General features: G+C 35.5%; 9 protein-coding genes across 9 annotated transcripts; 3 read left to right on the top strand and 6 right to left on the bottom strand.

Annotated features, from left to right (window-relative positions):
• Positions 1-446: 446 nt before the first annotated feature.
• On the bottom strand, positions 447-1,132 carry B0P05DRAFT_523445 (uncharacterized protein). The gene has a single exon (XM_051576082.1). The coding sequence runs from the start codon at positions 1,120-1,122 to the stop codon at positions 490-492; it is 633 nt and encodes a 210-aa protein (XP_051439535.1). The 5' UTR covers positions 1,123-1,132; the 3' UTR covers positions 447-489.
• A 4,456-nt stretch (positions 1,133-5,588) lies between these two features.
• On the bottom strand, positions 5,589-8,543 carry B0P05DRAFT_568056 (phospholipid methyltransferase-domain-containing protein; the record flags this gene model as incomplete). The annotated part of the gene is made up of 4 exons (XM_051581171.1): positions 5,589-6,460; positions 6,525-6,922; positions 6,968-8,390; positions 8,441-8,543. 4 exons carry the CDS (start codon positions 8,541-8,543, stop codon positions 5,589-5,591), a joined length of 2,796 nt encoding a protein of 931 aa, XP_051439534.1.
• A 136-nt stretch (positions 8,544-8,679) lies between these two features.
• B0P05DRAFT_568055 (tRNA intron endonuclease) lies at positions 8,680-9,234 on the bottom strand (the record flags this gene model as incomplete). The annotated part of the gene is made up of 2 exons (XM_051581170.1): positions 8,680-9,125; positions 9,171-9,234. The coding sequence occupies 2 exons, from the start codon at positions 9,232-9,234 to the stop codon at positions 8,680-8,682; spliced, it is 510 nt and encodes a 169-aa protein (XP_051439533.1).
• Positions 9,235-10,028: 794 nt separating this feature from the next.
• On the top strand, positions 10,029-11,327 carry B0P05DRAFT_576907 (Ribokinase-like protein; the record flags this gene model as incomplete). The annotated part of the gene is made up of 9 exons (XM_051581744.1): positions 10,029-10,047; positions 10,101-10,131; positions 10,205-10,250; positions 10,300-10,344; positions 10,418-10,714; positions 10,828-10,936; positions 10,999-11,022; positions 11,046-11,115; positions 11,261-11,327. 9 exons carry the CDS (start codon positions 10,029-10,031, stop codon positions 11,325-11,327), a joined length of 708 nt encoding a protein of 235 aa, XP_051439532.1.
• Positions 11,328-11,439: 112 nt separating this feature from the next.
• On the top strand, positions 11,440-11,832 carry B0P05DRAFT_583065 (Phox homologous domain-containing protein; the record flags this gene model as incomplete). The annotated part of the gene is made up of 2 exons (XM_051582221.1): positions 11,440-11,542; positions 11,588-11,832. 2 exons carry the CDS (start codon positions 11,440-11,442, stop codon positions 11,830-11,832), a joined length of 348 nt encoding a protein of 115 aa, XP_051439531.1.
• Positions 11,833-11,955: 123 nt separating this feature from the next.
• On the bottom strand, positions 11,956-12,874 carry B0P05DRAFT_583064 (HAUS augmin-like complex subunit 4-domain-containing protein; the record flags this gene model as incomplete). Its single annotated transcript, XM_051582220.1, has 7 exons — positions 11,956-12,133; positions 12,177-12,248; positions 12,291-12,421; positions 12,464-12,643; positions 12,690-12,710; positions 12,755-12,808; positions 12,854-12,874. The coding sequence occupies 7 exons, from the start codon at positions 12,872-12,874 to the stop codon at positions 11,956-11,958; spliced, it is 657 nt and encodes a 218-aa protein (XP_051439530.1).
• A 63-nt stretch (positions 12,875-12,937) lies between these two features.
• On the top strand, positions 12,938-14,044 carry B0P05DRAFT_583063 (uncharacterized protein; the record flags this gene model as incomplete). The annotated part of the gene is made up of 3 exons (XM_051582219.1): positions 12,938-13,319; positions 13,379-13,960; positions 14,028-14,044. The coding sequence occupies 3 exons, from the start codon at positions 12,938-12,940 to the stop codon at positions 14,042-14,044; spliced, it is 981 nt and encodes a 326-aa protein (XP_051439529.1).
• Positions 14,045-14,067: 23 nt separating this feature from the next.
• On the bottom strand, positions 14,068-15,972 carry B0P05DRAFT_461226 (glycoside hydrolase superfamily; the record flags this gene model as incomplete). The annotated part of the gene is made up of 7 exons (XM_051574060.1): positions 14,068-14,639; positions 14,681-14,762; positions 14,807-14,853; positions 14,904-14,995; positions 15,064-15,424; positions 15,473-15,810; positions 15,854-15,972. 7 exons carry the CDS (start codon positions 15,970-15,972, stop codon positions 14,068-14,070), a joined length of 1,611 nt encoding a protein of 536 aa, XP_051439528.1.
• A 1,378-nt stretch (positions 15,973-17,350) lies between these two features.
• B0P05DRAFT_523391 (uncharacterized protein) lies at positions 17,351-18,826 on the bottom strand. Its single transcript, XM_051576081.1, has 5 exons — positions 18,374-18,826; positions 17,944-18,288; positions 17,847-17,898; positions 17,590-17,801; positions 17,351-17,537 (listed from the first exon to the last, which is right to left on the bottom strand). The coding sequence occupies exons 1-5, from the start codon at positions 18,416-18,418 to the stop codon at positions 17,469-17,471; spliced, it is 723 nt and encodes a 240-aa protein (XP_051439527.1). The 5' UTR covers positions 18,419-18,826; the 3' UTR covers positions 17,351-17,468.
• Positions 18,827-19,318: the final 492 nt, after the last annotated feature.

The following is a 19,318-nucleotide window of genomic DNA, read 5'->3' as shown; positions in this document are numbered from 1 at the left end:
TTTAAAGAAATAAAAACCTATACAAGTTCTAATGAACTTTCTCTGTGTTCTTACCATTCCTCTTATTTAATATCTATTCTCTCCTCATCTCACAACAAATGTTTTCATTTACAATCTTTGCTTATGTTTGTGACACAATCACATGCTTTCCAAAATAAGCTTTGCATACTTCATACATGTAGGAAATATATACAATCAAAACCAAATCTATATCTCAAAGATTAGACCATCTAATCAAGAAATTGATCCAATCAAGCAATCAAGTTGCACAGACTGCTTGCATTGTATACACATATGTAGAGAGTTAGGCTATTGCTGGGATGGATGGTGCAATCCTCGTTGTATACAAAAACTGTCGGGATCACTAGAACCAATTGGAATTCACAGATCAACCAATCAAATATTACTGGAAAGAAAATCACGCAAAATTCGTTCAATAAGAGATAATCTGTACAAGCTATTCTTTTTACAATGGTGTGTGTACATGGTTTATTCATCTTTTTTGATTAAAGCAGGATCTTTTTCAATGACTAAAGCACGAAGCCATTGAGCTTCTTTTTCTAATTCAAGCACTCGCTTTTCAAGTGCCTCTGCCTTGGCTGTCATCTCTTTAGCTGTGCGTTCAAGTGCTTGTTCTTTTAATTTCTTCTTCATACGAAATCGAGCAGACGCTGCTGTATTGCGTCTTCTTTTGTCTTCATCAATTGTTTCCTCAGTTTCTTTTAAAGGCGCTTTGCGTTTCTTTGAGTTGGGTGCGGGAGCGGCAGGAAGTGTAGAAAAAAATTGTGGTGGTTGTGGTTGAGCAGGTGCAGGAGCAATACGAGGCAAAGAAGAAGAGGCTGGCAAAGAGGGGTTGATAGTTGTGTTAGGTAGTATATTTAAATAAGTATTCATCATATAATCTTCCTGTTGATTCTTATCATTACTAAGGTGATCATTCAAGTTGGCAAAGGTCGAAAAAATATTTTCTTTATATGAATCATCGTGAATGGCTGTACCAGGCTTTGTATCGAACGTGAATTGTGCATTAGCCCAAAGAGCAAGTTCTTCGCTAAGTGTTTCTTCAGAAAGGGGAACAGGAGAATCGTCCCCTAGTAGATTGAGTGATGAAATATATGACATGATGGAAAGGCCAAAGAAGAGTTGAGAAAAAAAAATTAAGATGATCGGATTTTTATACACATTTTTTTGTTCGTCTTGGCTTGTCTTCCGTACCGGACTAACTGAAATAATTTTTCTATCGGAGATTGATGTACAGATAGCCCATTGACTGTAAAAGCAGAAATGTTTAAATCAAATGTACGGATATCAATGCTCTATTAAAGATATCTCTATTGATATAAATATATCTAAATTTAAGTCAGTATTGACCAAGAAATTAAGAATCGAAGTTGTCTACCCAGTGTGAAAAAGGTATGCATGCTAAAAATGACAAGTGCCCTTTTTTCATGAGCAATTCCAAATCAAGGACTATAAAGAAAAGTACAGTACGATTCAATAACTCTTTTAAAGAGTAGCTTGATGGTAAAGCACAGATACTAAATTGATTCGATGTTGACAACAGGAAATTAGAGATTGATACACTTGCTATAATACAGGAACCACATGCCAAGTACAAAAATGACCATCAAGATACTCAAATAACATTACAATTGCAAACCAGGCACATGCCTTAAAAGATTCGCGTTTGAGAAGCACGATGGTGTAGCTGATTGTACACGCTGGTTTTGAGGAGCCTTCACCAACTGCTAGAACAAACTTGTTGTAATAAGGACAATGGACAGGCAGTTCGATTGGGTAGCCCTTGACCTTAGCGAATGATGTCCAAAAGACACTAAAGATTGATCAGGGGCAATTGTCCCAAAATGAGTTTCAATCGCTTTAGTTGAGCAGAGGATGGCCGCAACATAACTAAGTCGTATTCCTTAGCAGAACAAAAAGACAACAAATAATACCAAGAATTAGCAAAGAATTATAGAAAATGTGTATTTTTTGATCTCCTGTTCTCGTTTCTTTTAATTACGAAATAATTTTATTGAATGCTTTATATAATTCGTTTCCCTTGAAATTAAAAAGCAAAAACTATATTTTTTGTCGCTACGGATGGTATAATTGTGTGCCGACAAAGATTGTAAAAGGCCCTTCTAAGCACATGACCTAATCCGGCTTCTAATTGCTCGGACTCACTCAGTTCATACGAATATATATATTGAATTAACCCCCCTCTCTCTCTCTCTCTCTCTCTTTTAAGAGAACAAAGGCAAAGAAAAGAGGCATGCGAGGAGAGGGTGCTAATCTAATGGTTTTTTATGTTTGTCTGTAACCAGAGAAGGAAGGGAGACAGTTGGTCAGTTGCTGGAATTAGCGGAGTTCCTGTAGTAGCACTCCACATAGAAGGAAGCAGACTACGAATCTTGGCTAGACAAAGGGCTTAGTCAAGAGGCACTTCTGCATTTTCTAAAACCACCTTAAGCAGTGTTCAAGAACGGTGACTGATTTTGGAGAGGCTCCTTGGTTAACTTTCTTAGTATCCTTTTGAAATTGAACGTCAGAAAGATTGTATAATAATTGAATGGTTCAGTTAGATTACCTTCCTTATGAATTGGAATCACTTGTGCGATTCGCCGACAGTGAGGTGTGTATGAACAATGCGAGTACAGGCCAAAAAAAAAAAAAAAAAAAAAACAGAGCAGTAGAAGGCTCGCTTAGACTTATGGAAATTCAACAAAACAAAGCTAAAGCGACAAAAGAAATTATAGTGAAGCTCGTAAACATCAGAAACCTCTTGAACATAATGGGCTAATTTTTTTTCTAAGATTTTATTATTGCTTCGCATAAAGTTACCCTAATGGCACTCAAGAGACGAGCGTAATTCATACGGAGTTATATTATGCAATTATGCTGCAAATTAACTATAAAGGATAATATGAAAGGTATGCCACTGCTAACAAGAAGAATCATTCTCAAAATATTTAGTTTCAAACTCAGCTAGCATTTATGCCGACATGTCAAGTATGCCATTTATACTCAAAAAAAAATATTCTTTAAAAAAAATAAAACCATTACTCTAAAATAAATCAGAAATATTTTTTGCAATGACAAAAGATAAAAAAGAAGTAAATCTCCAATTTTTCTGCTTAAAATTTTAAAAGAAGCTTGTTCTTCAATTTTTCTGTTCTAAAATAAAAAACGAATCTACCGGATAATAATCTTACTGTTTTAGTTTAAAGAAGAGATTACTGGTTGGTAGACTCGGTTTTTATCTTAAAACAGAGAAATCCAGAAACAAGCTTTTTTTTTAATTCAAGCGGAAGAACTAGAAATTCTCTACTTTTCATATTTTTTGTCATTACAGAAAATATTCTTGATTTAATTTACAAGAATAGTTTTATTTTAAAATGGCAGTTTTTATTATTTTTCAAAAAAATTTTTTTGAGTACACAATTGGCATACTTGTAATTTCGGTATACCTGTTGATATTTTTATTATTTTTGAAAATGCTTTTTTTTTTTTTTTTTTTTTTTTTTGCAAGTCCTTCATACTGATCACGTGCCTGAGGCTTACGAGTTTTTACATAGGTCTTTTTTATCGCTACATCGTAAGGGACGGAAGAAAAATGTAATCGCTTACTCTGTGGTGTATGATCGCTATGGCCGCTATTATGGTTGTTCTGGTTGTTATGGTCGTAGCAATCATTCTGCTGTAAGAGTGAACTTGTTCAAGGAACTGATAATCAAAAGCATTTAAGAAAGAGTTCAGATTACTGGTGTTGTCATTTGGGAGGCGAAGACGTTACAGATGGCTGACAGTTGCTTTCAAAATAGGGGCTTTAACTGCTACTTGCTTGATTAGAATTTGCTAAAATTTATTCAAGGGAAGGGTGTAGTTGACCATAACAACCAGAACAACCATAATAGCGGCCATAGCGATCATACACCACAGAGTAAGCGATTACATTTTTCTTCCGTCCCTTACGATGTAGCGATAAAAAAGACCTATGTAAAAACTCGTAAGCCTCAGGCACGTGATCAGTATGAAGGACTTGCAAAAAAAAAAAAAAAAAAAAAAAAAAAGCATTTTCAAAAATAATAAAAATATCAACAGGTATACCGAAATTACAAGTATGCCAATTGTGTACTCAAAAAAATTTTTTTGAAAAATAATAAAAACTGCCATTTTAAAATAAAACTATTCTTGTAAATTAAATCAAGAATATTTTCTGTAATGACAAAAAATATGAAAAGTAGAGAATTTCTAGTTCTTCCGCTTGAATTAAAAAAAAAGCTTGTTTCTGGATTTCTCTGTTTTAAGATAAAAACCGAGTCTACCAACCAGTAATCTCTTCTTTAAACTAAAACAGTAAGATTATTATCCGGTAGATTCGTTTTTTATTTTAGAACAGAAAAATTGAAGAACAAGCTTCTTTTAAAATTTTAAGCAGAAAAATTGGAGATTTACTTCTTTTTTATCTTTTGTCATTGCAAAAAATATTTCTGATTTATTTTAGAGTAATGGTTTTATTTTTTTTTAAAGAATATTTTTTTTGAGTATAAATGGCATACTTGACATGTCGGCATAAATGCTAGCTGAGTTTGAAACTAAATATTTTTGAGAATGATTCTTCTTGTTAGCAGTGGCATACCTTTCATATTATCCTTTATAGTTAATTTGCAGCATAATTGCATAATATAACTCCGTATGAATTACGCTCGTCTCTTGAGTGCCATTAGGGTAACTTTATGCGAAGCAATAATAAAATCTTAGAAAAAAAATTAGCCCATTATGTTCAAGAGGTTTCTGATGTTTACGAGCTTCACTATAATTTCTTTTGTCGCTTTAGCTTTGTTTTGTTGAATTTCCATAAGTCTAAGCGAGCCTTCTACTGCTCTGTTTTTTTTTTTTTTTTTTTTTTTGGCCTGTACTCGCATTGTTCATACACACCTCACTGTCGGCGAATCGCACAAGTGATTCCAATTCATAAGGAAGGTAATCTAACTGAACCATTCAATTATTATACAATCTTTCTGACGTTCAATTTCAAAAGGATACTAAGAAAGTTAACCAAGGAGCCTCTCCAAAATCAGTCACCGTTCTTGAACACTGCTTAAGGTGGTTTTAGAAAATGCAGAAGTGCCTCTTGACTAAGCCCTTTGTCTAGCCAAGATTCGTAGTCTGCTTCCTTCTATGTGGAGTGCTACTACAGGAACTCCGCTAATTCCAGCAACTGACCAACTGTCTCCCTTCCTTCTCTGGTTACAGACAAACATAAAAAACCATTAGATTAGCACCCTCTCCTCGCATGCCTCTTTTCTTTGCCTTTGTTCTCTTAAAAGAGAGAGAGAGAGAGAGAGAGGGGGGGTTAATTCAATATATATATTCGTATGAACTGAGTGAGTCCGAGCAATTAGAAGCCGGATTAGGTCATGTGCTCTATGTCTTAATAGCTCAAATAATTGTTTGGATTTTTCAGATATGTTGAGCGTAAATATCTTATACACTGTTCAAAGGCTTTAGTTTGCCTATCAAATGTGTAGGACATTTGGGATATCAATGTTTTTCTAAGCAATTACAAGAAAGAAAGAGTTTTTTTAATGAATATAGTCATGAAGATGGCTAGTACTACTATTACGCTGTTGTTGCTGAAGTGTCATGGCCACAATATCATCATTTCCTTTTTGTGTAGGAGAAACAGAAAACAATGAGATATTGGAGCCAGATTTCTGCTTCTGTACCAATCTTTGGTCCGAGAAAGGCAATAAGGCATCTACTGCATGTTGAATACGCTTCGTCAATTGACTCACTCGCATATCGGCAACAATCACTTCCCATGCAAACTCAACGCCAAACATCAGTTTAATGACATGAGAAAGTTTCCTGGCAGCAACTTCTGTCAAATAAGCATAGTCGTCGATAGGAGACATGGGAATCTTATCGGGGTCATGATCAAGCACACTTTGAATAAGCTTCAACAAAGAAAGTTGGATTGCATCTTCATCATGGATATCAGGTGTAGGAGGAGCGATAATCTCGAAAGGAAGACTCTTGACCATCACGCGGTGCTTACCATCATGATGATATCTAAATTCGAATATACCTTCTTGCCATGGTAGTTTTTGATTTCCCTTAAATATGATAGTGCCCTTTGTTTTGGAAAGAATTTGAGGGGGAAACAAGACAAGATCGGGGTCGTTTTCTTCGTCAGGATGGCCATTCGTCCAATACCAGCGTCCTTGAGAACTAATTGTTGTGGTGTCCTTGCTAGGATTAGCATTTACTTTGTAGATTCCTATCCAATCTTTGGGTCCATGATCAGCAGGTGCTACCCAGTCTACACGAATACGCTCGCCCATAATAAACACATTGTCGTAAGGTTGAAGTGTATGTTGATCATGAGAGAATCTAACTTGATACCCTTTTCGACTTCTTTGAGCATTACTGTCTTTTTCCAATAAATTAATGGCTGCCGTGGTTAATTCTAACAAGAATTTCAAATAAATAAAAGAAAATAGGCGGCATTCACTTACCAGCTTCTGTTTTTCCAACAGTATTTACTAATAGCTCTTCAACTTTGTTGATGGCATCGTTGACAAGATGACTTGTATTGTTTTTATCCTTGGGGTTATTTGTTGAACCCTGTTGCTGTTGCTGAATAACAAATTTAGCAATTTCATTTTGAACTTGCTTTGGTAGCGATATAGGTAACTGCTGAGCCGCAGTACGTAATGTTTTTGTCAAACCAGCTTCTTTTCTAATCTCATCACCGTAAAGTTTCTCCATATGAGGCCTTTCGACAAACTGTAATAAAAGTGAATTGGTGATTTGTGAAAACAGAGCTAAGCCAAATGTAAAGGGATGGTTTGTTATTAAACTAAAACCCCAAAAAGCAGCATGACCCATAATCTTTTCTGGGTTATTAAGAAATCTAGGCAATAGTGAGTATGCTATGGCCGTTATTGTGTTCTTTTACCTGTAAATACCAGTGTATAATAATTGAGTAGGATGATCATCCACAAAGAAATCACCATAGAACCAGCCAAAATCGCCTAATACTTCATAACTAGAAACCGAAGTCCAGATGTGCAAGCATACAAATGCAATACCCAGTGTATGTCTTAATATGGTCATACCATATGTCCAATCGTCGGGCAAAGTATAGAGCTTGAAACATAAAGTGATGAACGAAACGTAAACCATACAGGAAGACAGGTTGTAAATGCTTTTCCAACTCTGAAACGCTTCTTGTGCCCCACTTCCCCATTTAACAAAGTGCCTTGTGAACCATTTGTTTTTAGACTGGAAATGAAGTAGTAAACCCAATCCAACAGAATGAAACAGTCTCCAAAAAATAGCTTGAGCCATAGAAAACAAAACACTTGATCTAGAGCTCATAAACCATGGAGTAATGGCAGCATAAAGCATTAAAAGTGCGGTCACCAAATCGTTGGATTGACATAAATCAAAATTCTTAAAGACAATCATATCGCGGCGAAAATGATAAAGATGTGTATGTCGGCGGTTGTTGTAAATAGATTTAGCTAAAGAAGTAGCGACATCTTCATCCAAAGAAGCAGAAGCAAGAGGTAGTCTTTTTTTAGCTTGAGGAGGGTTGTAAATCTTTTCAATATGTGGGGTTTCAACGAACACCAAGAAAGCCATTTGCATCATATGAGCAGCAATACTGACAAACAGAACAGTATAGCTTGCACAAATAAGAGAGATACCATAGTAGCCAATGTATCCTACTGAATACATAGGATGTGGTGCCATTTCAAATACACCATCAAACGTCAATGATTGTTCTATCAAAAAGAAGAAGTCACCCCAATACCAAGCAAAGTCCTTAACTACACGTTGAGCATCTAGCTTGACCCAGATATTGAATAAAATTAGGAACAGACCGGCAACCCATTTGAGCAATTTAAGATCCATCAAGTAAAAGGTTGATTGAACAGGGTTAAACCAGACACAAGCAAAGCATATATAGGCAACAAAGTCATTCATAAGAATAAGGTCCACTAATTGTCTAAACAAAAGCCAGGTGTTGTATTCAACAGGTTCTTGTTTGAAACTGTAGTTGTCTGGGTTCATCTTTAAACTAAGTTGATGCTGTATCCAACTATTTTGATCGAGCTTGTAGTGTTTGAACCATTTGACTAAACCATGTTTTTCGCTTTGATACTTGAGCAAAAGGCCCAAACCAAGGTTATAAGCTAAACGCCAAAACAAAAACAGAACAAGAAAGACATGTTTAGACCAAGTAGTGGGTAGGATAAACAAGAGCGCGAGTTTAATAGACAGAATAGACAGAATAAGCAAATCAAAGAAAGTTTTCGATTCTTTGGGGTCCAACAGCGATTGAAGCATGTCTCGAGTCACAGGAACTTGAAAGACTATTGATGATTTTCATGAGATATTTGAGTATATAAGCCAATTAAAGTACCTGTTCCGTCCAAGGTCTTGCCCTTTGAATAGGCATCGTCTTTAGCATGTTTCATGTCACTGTCATTCACCTTTCTCAGTCTTCTTTTTCTTATTTCAGCCATGTTGAAATGAAGCTGCGAGTTGTTTTTTGTTGAAAAAAAAAAGGAAAGAATTGTAAAGAAAATAAAGAAAAACGAAATTGGTTGCTTTTATTGTTTAATGCGTGAGAAATTGGATGCTTTGTTGATTGGCTTAAATTCAGAATCCCGCCCACTCAATTGAATAATATGTCATCATTTCATTCATGATTGACGCCAACACAAAGGTTTTTTTAACATTGGTAGCCAGTCTACCCATTCCGACAAGCTCTAGTGAAGCAATTTCCTCTTCCGAATCAACAGTTTGTACGATGTACTCACTATGGACACACATAGGATCACCGGGATAAAGTAAGAAATCACCACCAAACTTGATTCCACTGGTAAGATAAAAACCTTTTGACCAAAAATACTCGAATACCATAGACCTCAGTGTTTCAGATATTTTGTTGTCCACAGTAGCAAAGTCTTTTTTCACGAGCAAACATACTTCTTCAGGCAATAAAAGTAACGGTAAACCATAAAAAGTGTTTTGAAGAGGAAATTGAGGCAAGGTGCCTTGCAGCGATCCTACAATTCGATACTGACAACGCAACTTTTCAACGTCTAATATTCTTTCAGACTATGAACCTATTTTTATCTCTCTCTTACCTTTTACATTAAACACAAAATATTTGTCTCCTAATTGTTTAATATGAACAAGTTCATTTGACATTGAGTGCTATAAAGAAAGGAAAAAAAAAGAAAGTCCTTTTCTCGAATTGCAGAATGGCATTTCGTATTCAAACTCAGTGTCTCAAAGAGGAGGAAAGACTGCATGTTTGTTTATAGAGAAATCTGATACTTATGTATTTGCCATGTGTAAATCACTCTTTACAGGAAAAGAAAATTCTACCTTTCTTTGCATCTATTTCAGACTGACTTTAAATGAGTTACCGTACTCCAAGCCGCACGTACTTATTTCACTCGTGAAAATGTGTAGTGAGAATTACTCGCATAAAGGAGCATTTCAGGGTTTTTTGGTCATTTCGATCCTTTTACAAGCTCAGAGGGTTTGAGATTAATACCTTGCCCTTGTCTTGCATAATCATTTAAATTACTTCTAATACTTGATGCAACATTGACGTCTCTATTTCAATACATAATATTAAAATTAATACATCGCATTTATTATTCAGTTGCTCTATAGATCACATACCCATTGGTCTTCTTTCTTCACTGGTTAATGAGGATGCAGCTTTAACAGATAGATGGTGCACATACGAAGAGTAATGTTTCCAGAAAAGACGTGACGGTATCTTATCAAATTCCGTCTATTTTTTTTTTATAAACAGCAAAAGTAAACCACCAAACATGCAGTGACGAAACAACGACGTGTTTCTCTTTTTTTTTTGTGTATACAAAAACCCTTCCAAGTCATTTTTTATCCTTTTTGTATTTTCATTCAATATGCCAAAATTACCAGATATCAATAAAGTAAGACAACTTGTTCCCCCACTTTCTGGAAAAATGCATAAAGGACAAGCAGGCAAGTCAAGTGAGCTCAGTTGGGTTGACGAGATAACTAAATCTTTTTTTTAGGCCGAATAGGTGTTGTGGGTGGCTCAGAAGAGTAAGAGAAAGAAAGAAGGAATTATTCTGCATGTTTATTATGATCTTCTAAACATTCTTTTCGTCTTATTTAGCTACACCGGCGCACCTTTCTTTAGCGGCATTGCTTCCATGAAAGTGGTAAGTCACTTTTTTCTTCTGCATAAAATAATAACATTCTTTCATGAAGGGTGTAGACCTCTGTCATATATTTTGTGAGCCTGGTGCAGGCACAGTGATCAAGGCAAGTGATATCTATATAATGTATATATATAACCTATTTTTCTTATTATAGGGTTATTCACCAGGTATGCTATAAAATAAACAAACAAACAAATATTCATGCTTCCATAATAGACTTGATTGTTCATCCCTATATGCGTACAAAAGAAAAGCTAGAAGCTGATTTAAGTATCGATAAGATTGTTGATCGTGTTTCAAGTGTATTCTCAAGACTCCATGTGTTGGTTGTCGGACCAGGCCTTTCCAGAGACGAAGTCATGCAGGAAACAACACGACACTTGATTCAGCGTGCACGCAAGCAGAACATGGCTATCGTCATTGATGCAGACGGACTCTATCTTGTTCAACAACATCCCGAAGCTGTTCAGGGCTATCAAAAAGCCGTCTTGACTCCCAATGTAGTCGAGTTCAAACGTCTATGTGAAAAAATGGTAATGACCAGCATCATTAAAAACCATGCTTATACTATGCATAGGGTGTAGAAGGTTCAGGCGAAGAAGCTGCAAAAAAACTCGCTCAATCGTTTGGTGGTCTCACTGTTGTCCAAAAAGGTTCTGAGGACTGTATCACCAATGGCAGCGAAGGTTTGTGTGTATTTATCTACATATTTGTATATATTTTATTTATGCATCTTTGTTTATCTCAGTCTTAAAATGTGATACTGAAGGTGGTCTCAAACGAATGGGCGGTCAGGGGATATTCTTTCGGGAGCCATTGCGGCTTTTTTAGCTTGGGGAAAAGCTTATGAAGATGGCGTATGGAGGTATGGACATTTAAAAATAAGGAGAAACTAATTTATCTAGTCATTCGAATGAAATCGCTTCCAAGGACATTGCCATGTATGCTAGTTGGGGTGCTTGTTGGATTTCTAGAACCAGTTCCAAGTTATCTTTTGAAAAGTATGGTAGATCTGTCCTTACCTCACACATGTTGGAAGAAATCGGCTCTTCCTATGATCAGTTCATGAAACACTAAAGAAAGAAAGAAAACCAAGAACAAAAACATTTGATAAACAAATAAACCAATTTCATATAAAAACAAAGCAGGTCTTTAGCTTCTCTCTCTTTTTTTTCTTGTTATCATACAAATGAAGACTTCCACACTTATCACTACCACTGCTCCTATTGAAGAAACCAAATGCCTTCCTGACTCTTACCTTGAGATTGAAGTAAGAGCTCCTCAGACACATGGTAAGGCTACTTTGATAAATCTAATTGAACACTGACATGTTACAGGTACTGGATTTGGCATGTACACAGACTATGAAATTATTTGCAGAACAAACAGTCCTATCTTTCAATTCAAGCAGTCCAGTGTCAGAAGAAGATATAGCAAATTCGAATCACTCAAGTTCAAGCTAGAAGAAAATGACTATGAAATTAAAGTTCCTAATTTACCAGGCAAGATCTTTACGAATCGATTTTCAGACAAAGTGATTGAAGAAAGAAGACAAAAATTGGAGCAATTCTTACAAATGTAAGTTGTATAATATTTATTCCATAATCTCTTACACTTTTTGCAGTCTTTGTTCCAATATCAACTTAATACAAGACTATGAAGAATCAAAAGCTAAAATGATCGTTCGATTTATTCAAGGCAAATATTAGTTTCTTTTCATTCTCTCAATATCATCCTTTGCGGCCTGTATTTTATAGAGTAACCCATGATATGCTGTGGATAATGTCTTGAATTCAGGCCCAATATCATTGTATTCTGTTAATTGTTTTGTTATATATTCCAATGTGGTTTGTGCTTCCATGTATCTGTCTTCCAATAAATTCCTTGTTTATAATTAATGCCTGTTGTTATCTGTCTTGAACTTACTTGAGTGATTCTAATGCAGTGATAAATTCTTGGCCTTGATATGTGTTCATAAGAACGCTTGTATGTAATATCCTATAGACCAGTTAATACAGTGGCTGTCATGTTGTTTCTTACTTGACTTTGATAAGCAGTGTATCTACAAGTGAAGTATAATAATTGTCGAATTGAATGTTTTTGTCTTTTTCTGCTTTGTACTTGAATTGCTCAATAACAGACCATGTCACATCAAGAATGTTAAGTACTGTCTATTCCTTGTCAATGCTCTTTTCTCTTGTATGGGCAAATACCTTGACATAGTAGACTACTTTACTCTCTACCAATGCTCTTTTGTCTACCAGATCTTGTTCATCTTGTTTTATTTGTTGTTTGATATCTTGAACAGATGTTATAGATGATGCAGACATAAACTCTTTTACTTTTTTATGCTTCAATTGTATTGCTTCCTTAACAAGGGCTTGCACTGGTATCTGGAGCAAGTTAAGAACTACATTTGATATACAATACATAGCTTACAGAGGACGTATTTATGTCATACTAGAAAAACAACTTAATATTGACAGCATACTAGTATGTATTACCTCAAACTTTTTTAGTTCAGTCAACAAGATCTTGTTCTTGAAATGCTCCACTTGCTAAAACGTGTGGTTAAGATCAAGCTTGAAATAACAATGACAAACCTCTTGTTGTATGTTGGTCATTAAGAAGAAAAGTAAAAATAAATAGAAAGTCTGAGTTGCTTTTTCATCCTTTCTTGATCATTGATGAAGACAGACAGACAGTTACAAGACACAAGTGCATTCAATCTAGATACAGCATTTACTATCAATGTCAGTGGAAAACCTTTTTATCTCAGTTGGAAGTCCTTGATTTCAGATGGACCCAACAACTTCTTTACTCGACAGCTTATCAAGAATAAAACCACGCGTGTTCTTCACATAGATAGAAGCAGAGATACATTTGAGTTTATTGCACGCCATTTAAGAGGATACCCAGTTATCGCAAAAGACGAATATCAGCAACAAGATATGTTAAGTGATGCTCATTACTATGGCCTCAATAAGCTCATAAGATCCTTGAGCCAGTTTGTTTATCTCAATATTGGTGGTACAACGTTTCGTGTAAGATGGGAGTTGTTTGATAAAGGTATACATGGCTGTCAAATAAATAAATAACAAAAAGAAAGTGCTTAAAAGTATGTATAGATGGTCCCTATAATTACTTTACTGGATTTCTAAAACAATCCCTACTATCTCCCCACACTTCTCTTGGTGAATCACCCCCAATTTGTGTTGAGCGTGATCCAGAGGTATTCAAGGACATCATTAGGCACTTGCAAGGTTATTCTATTTCTATCAGAAATGAACAGCATCGACAACAATTACTGTCTGACGCACAATTCTACCTATTGCGTCGATTGCGGGATAAACTTAAATGCAGTATATCTACTCAAGAAATGCTTCTTTATCACCAGGACATTCGCTCTCAATTCTTTGTTGTAGAAGATAATGTTGTGCTATACAGACAGGACAAAGAAATGTTTACTTTGCTTATTCAAATCAATGATACCCACGCTCAGTACAATCAAAACAACAAGACATTTATGCTAGAACAAGACATTTCATTAAGAGATCCTCGATGGAGTATTTCTAAACAGATCAAGGTTGACAAAGATTGTGCTATTATTCAACAGCCAAAAAAAGAATCTACGTTAGACGAATTTGTTGATTCTTTATTGTCTCTTGATGAACACGAAAAGCAGTTCAGTATTGAAAAAGCAATAGCACGTATCATATTTATTCAACAAGACACACTTTATTTGTCTATTGAGAAAATGCAAGTCATCTTGTCAAGAAAAGAGGCAAACATGAACAGGGATTTTCTGTAATATATATTATCCAGGACGAGAAGGAGTGACAACGCGAGCATGGTCTAAGAGCAAGTTTGTCTTGACACCATAATAAAGGCATTCTAAATCTACTTCAAACTCTGGTATTTTAGCTCGTTCATCTTGTTCATCTTCATCTTCCTCTTCGACATGCTCTTGTTGCATATATTCTATATGGGCTACAATTCGATCAAACATAGTCTCTAGGCGAGCTCTTAATCCACCATAACGCTGTTCAACAACTTCCCAGCCAAAAGGTTTGTACGTCTTTAGCCACATGGATCGATGGCATTTCCATAGTCCATCCACTTCTTGACGTAAGCTTTGGAGCCGGGTATGAGCCACATTATAAAGTTGGGCATAATCACGCTTTTTATAAAGTGCAATACAATGTTTGCGTAAATGTGATTTGAGACTCAGGACCTTAGCAATGCGACAAGGAAGTTCAAGACGTTGATTGAGTGGATGAGACGCCTGTTTTTCAGAGATAGCAGTTGATAAATGATTGTTAATCATCTGGTAATGTGTCTCTAAATCTTCGTCGTTGTATTGAGGCGAAAGAAAGCTCAAAAACGGGTCTGTGGATCAATTAGAATAAGTTGTACGGAGCAAAATTTACCTTCCCAAAGCAACCATTTACTCATGTTGCTAGCAAAATTAGATCTTGAATTGATAGGCGTACCTCCGGGTACATCGTCAATCTAGTCAAGCAAGTTAAAAACAAGGGCAAACACAGACAGCAAACCTTTGAAGCAAAAACCCAGTCATCAAAGCTTGCTCCACATATTCCTTCTATCAGCAAGGTCAATTTCAAGATAAAAAAGGATATTGCTTTTGATTACCAAAATCTCTTTTCAACATTGGAATATCAACTTCTTCTTGGTCTGTGTATCCATGTTGAGCATAATAAAACAAAGCTGGTAAAGCAGAAAGCCTAGAATAGAGAGAGAGAGGAGAGAGGGGGGGGGTAAATATATATTGTTTCTTAAGGATTCGACTTACACATCACATTCATTTCCTTCATCTCCCCAAGTAGTAATAAACGTATTTCTTACACCATCTTCCTTATTTTTTGCTGCTATCACACTTGCTCGAACAGATTCAAATGTAAAAGGCAAAGCAGCCCATAATCGGCTCCAAGTCCAGACAGAAGTAGCAATCCAAGGATCCTGACATCCCATTTGTCGGTGTTGCTGGATCTTTTGTGAGTAAATGTCAGGTGTTGTATGATAATAGTCCCAAAAGACAAGTTTGAGATTGTCGGGCATCTTTTCAGTGAATTCAGGTGTGCTTGCTGCAGGATTGTTTGATTCGTCATAATAGCCTTGTAAAGAATTATTCTGGACAGCCAAACAAAACAACACTATAAAAGGATTGAATACGAGAAATCTATGAGTAAAAAATGTCTTACTATCAGACCAAATCATGGGCTGCAAACCATTCCGTACACAAATTTCATTGACTCTTTGTAAATGATCTACAAAAATTTGTGTAGAGTCTTTATGGTATCCAAACAATTGTCTGTATCTTCCTTCACCTACGCCATGTGCCTCATCCATGCCAATATGAATGCGCTTTGATCGAAAAGGTCCAGAAGCAGCCAGGACCATCTTCTCTATAAAGTCATATGTAGGTTCTGACTCGGCCAATAAAACTTCAGTATTATCTCGTAAATGCGCATAGTGCTGCCATTGAAGTACCTGGCCCATATGGCCTAGTGTTTGAATACATGGAATCACTTCAATTCCTCTAGATACAGATAGTCAATACAAATTCTTACTCTAGAACATACAAGTCAAACGCATAGTCATCAATCAAAGAAAGCTCTCTTGCTGTGTATTTTCCTCGAAGATAACCAAATAGCGGTTCACCTTCAATTTCAAATGTATCTTCTGTATATAACTGAAGCATATTCAAGCCCATTAAAGCCATGTTATTCAGCAAGAAATAAACTATCTTGGGAAGCATCACGCCTCCTCGACTGCAATCAATCATAACGCTGGATTGTATCAATAAACTGCGGTTTGTACATCTTATTTACCCTTGAGTGTCAAATTGGGCTTGTTCGCTAAAATTGACGAGATCACCATGAATTCCTGTTAATATCATGTAATCCCTTGTGCTTCCCAACAATCTGCCTAATGCTCGAAAAGCTTGGGATGTTGTTAGCTATCGTATGTGCACATCTATCTATATATATACCATCAATTTTTCGGTTGTATCTAACTTGGACTTCGAACTTTTGATCTCCACCGACGCTATCATGATAATTGCTGTAATTGCTTGCAGAACGATATTCTCTTTCTCTCAAAGTGATATCATGAATAAAACTAGAGATGGTGAATATCAGACCATGCAATTATTTACTTTACTTGACATGCCACTTGTATTCAGTCGAGTTATGTTCGTCGTCGTCCATAGAACTTTCACTGACGAGATTTCGAAGAGGAGCATAACTAATAAGTTTAGAAATACCGTCCTGAAGTTCCAAAGGTTGCTGTGAAGGGTCTATCACAATAAGAACAGTATTGTATTGAAAGGATATGTCTTTTTCAGCAGAGAGGTATAGTTGGTCTATCATAATAGAAAGAAAAGAGGGAATGAGCCTAGTGACTTGTTTCGTTGCTAGTGCAATTTAGTGCATCCCATAGCTTCGTCGTGTGATTTTCTCCCCCTAAACAAAATTCATGCAAATTAAAGCTCCTCAAGCTCGTATTGAGTTCATTACAGCAAATGTCATAAAATTGAGCATTATTGAAGGACTAACAACAAAAAAGAAGAAAGAAGAAAGGGCATTAACTTATTCTTTGTTGCTTACATAACAAAATGATACTGTATGACAAGAGTTTTAGACCAATATGATAGCATAAGATATAATTTCTTCTACTGCAAAGGCAATATGTTGTTACAGTCATACATTGACTACATAAACTATACGTTGAAGCACGAGCGTATGACAATTTTTTTTTTTACTCCTCAAAGAATAAAACGAATTTTGATATTTAAATAAACATGCTACAATGCCAATAAAAGGCAATTGGCCTGACTTTCTTTTTTTTGGGTAAGATCATCATGTCCTATCTAAACTTGAACTATATACAGAAAAAAAAAAAGATAATACAATGCTATTTTTCTTTTGCCAAGAATGACAATTAATCATGAAAAAGGGAGAAAAAGAGGAGATGAGGAGAAGAAGGTAAGAGAAAGAATGTATGTATATATTATATTAAAGATTAACAACTACTTTTTTTAAGTTCAAGTATTAAAGATTATGATAACAAATGGTTTTAATGTGCATGTTAAAGAAAAGACACATATACACACGCACACACACACACACACATATATATATATATATATAATACATACATATACATACACAGAGTCAATTGGTGTTTTATAAGATGTTAAATAAATTCCACATAAGATTCAGGAATCAAACCAGTTTCATCCTGTACGTCCGCAATAAGCCAACCCTAATAAAATAAGATAAGTAATACAATTCGCACGACATTTTGTATACTTTACAGGACACTGGCGATATTGAACCCAAATGGATTGTCCAGCTTTAAGACCTATTTCATATTCTGTCTCTGGTGTGAAATCAAATAATGCTCGAGCATCTCTACCCGTAAAGTCTGGAGAGGATAAAGAAACTGTCGAATGGTTTTCCAACTTGGAATGTTGACCGTAATGCAATGGAGAATCGACCGGATAAGCAAAATCACGTACAAGTACATCTATTCATTGGTCAGATATAGGTCATAGCACATATCAATACTCACTTGGTGTTGAACTGGACAATAAAGACAAGGAAGAAGCAAGCCTTTGTTCAATCTTAAAGAGACATGTGAATAATAAACCCTAAAACACAAGACTTACTTGTAACTCATCATGATGTTTTTGTTTCATGTCATAATCATTTTCAATAATAGAACTCGACTTGTTGATGGATGTCGTGTCGTCTTCGGCCAGCAACAAGGAAGATCTTAAAGCTGCTTTGATTTGACTGTGAGATTTGATAGAGGGTGGCGAAATGATGACAGATGATTTATGATGGTTTTGAACAAATTCATATTCTTCTTCTTCAAGTTCACTGTCAGAACATGAACTTGTAGAAGTAGTAGGATCATCTTTGTGCACTGATTTTGAGTTGTCAGTCGTTTGTCTTTTGGTTTTCATTCGTTGTTGAAAGTTCTTTCTTCTCATGGATCCTTTTCGGGTAATCTATTAAAACGAGTTTTTTTTTAATTGTCTGTGATATATAGAATCAAAGCAAAAAAGAAAAAGAAAATAGGAGTATCAAACATACCTTTTTTAACAAAAGTGCAAATGCAATAACGGTATTTAAACTCATTATTATGATAAAGTTTTTTTTAAAGGAAAGGAATGGGTTTATATAAATATTCTCTCTTTTTTTTTCAGTTAAAAAAAGAAAGTATATCTTACAAAAACTCTTTTTTTATATGGTTAGTGTAAAGTGTGTAACAGAAGAGAGGAAAGAGGGAAGAAGGGGAGGAGAGAAGAAAAAGGAATAGTTGGTTCGAAGTTTAGTCAAGAAGGTATTTCGTTTTATTCTTTATATATTTCTTGGGAAACAAATAAAAGAAAAAGTGGGGGAAAAAGAATGGTTATAATACAAAGTACACACACACTATTCAAACGAAATGCTGGAATTAAACAACGAAACGCCCAAAAAGGTGTCTTAAAAAAAGAGGTGAAAAAAAAGACAGGTTGATAAAGAAAAAGAAAAGAGAGAGAGAGAGAGAGAGGGAAAAAAAAAGGGGAAGGTGAAAATAAATAAGAGAGGAGTACCAAAAGAGAAAAAAGTACTACCACTGTGCAACATATAGAGTTTTAACTTGGGAAGATGCGTTCTGCTTAAACCAATGAAGTTAATTTTAGAAGAGTATTCTTCTTTTTGACAAAACTTGATGCAGATAGACTTCATTCTCTATTTTCTTGCTAGAAGTACTTATTTGATGAATGATGGGTATTCCTTTATTCATTGTCCACTTCAGACTTCCGGTAGGAGGTAATTCCGATTTGTCCGACAAAGTAAAAGATGTGGTCAAAGACTCCAAGAAAAGGATGTTCAGATTTGTGTAAATAGGTCGAGTTCGAGGAAACAATGACTTGAGAAGCAACTTAGACTCTCTTCCTTCTTGTTGCTACCATTGGACCCTGATTCATCTCGGCACAATCCAATTCTTCACGGTAGTAATATTCTACTTTATTAGTAAGAATGCCAACCTAT

Source organism: Gilbertella persicaria (assembly GCF_025201335.1).
Source record: "Gilbertella persicaria strain CBS 190.32 chromosome Unknown B0P05scaffold_2, whole genome shotgun sequence".
In the NCBI taxonomy this organism is placed as follows: Eukaryota; Fungi; Mucoromycota; class Mucoromycetes; order Mucorales; family Choanephoraceae; genus Gilbertella; species Gilbertella persicaria.
Note: the sequence above shows the minus strand (reverse complement) of the source record. Positions and strands in the feature narration are given on the sequence as shown.

Coding starts and splice junctions, on each gene's coding strand:
- B0P05DRAFT_523391 (XM_051576081.1), bottom strand. CDS start 18,418: ATGAGTTTAAATACCGTTATTGCATTTGCACTTTTGTTAAAAAAG. Junction 18,289..18,373: donor TTGCACTTTTGTTAAAAAAG/GTATGTTTGATA, acceptor TCGTTTTAATAG/ATTACCCGAAAAGGATCCAT. Junction 17,538..17,589: donor TTCAATATCGCCAGTGTCCT/GTAAAGTATACA, acceptor TTATTTTATTAG/GGTTGGCTTATTGCGGACGT.
- B0P05DRAFT_523445 (XM_051576082.1), bottom strand. CDS start 1,122: ATGTCATATATTTCATCACTCAATCTACTAGGGGACGATTCTCCTGTT.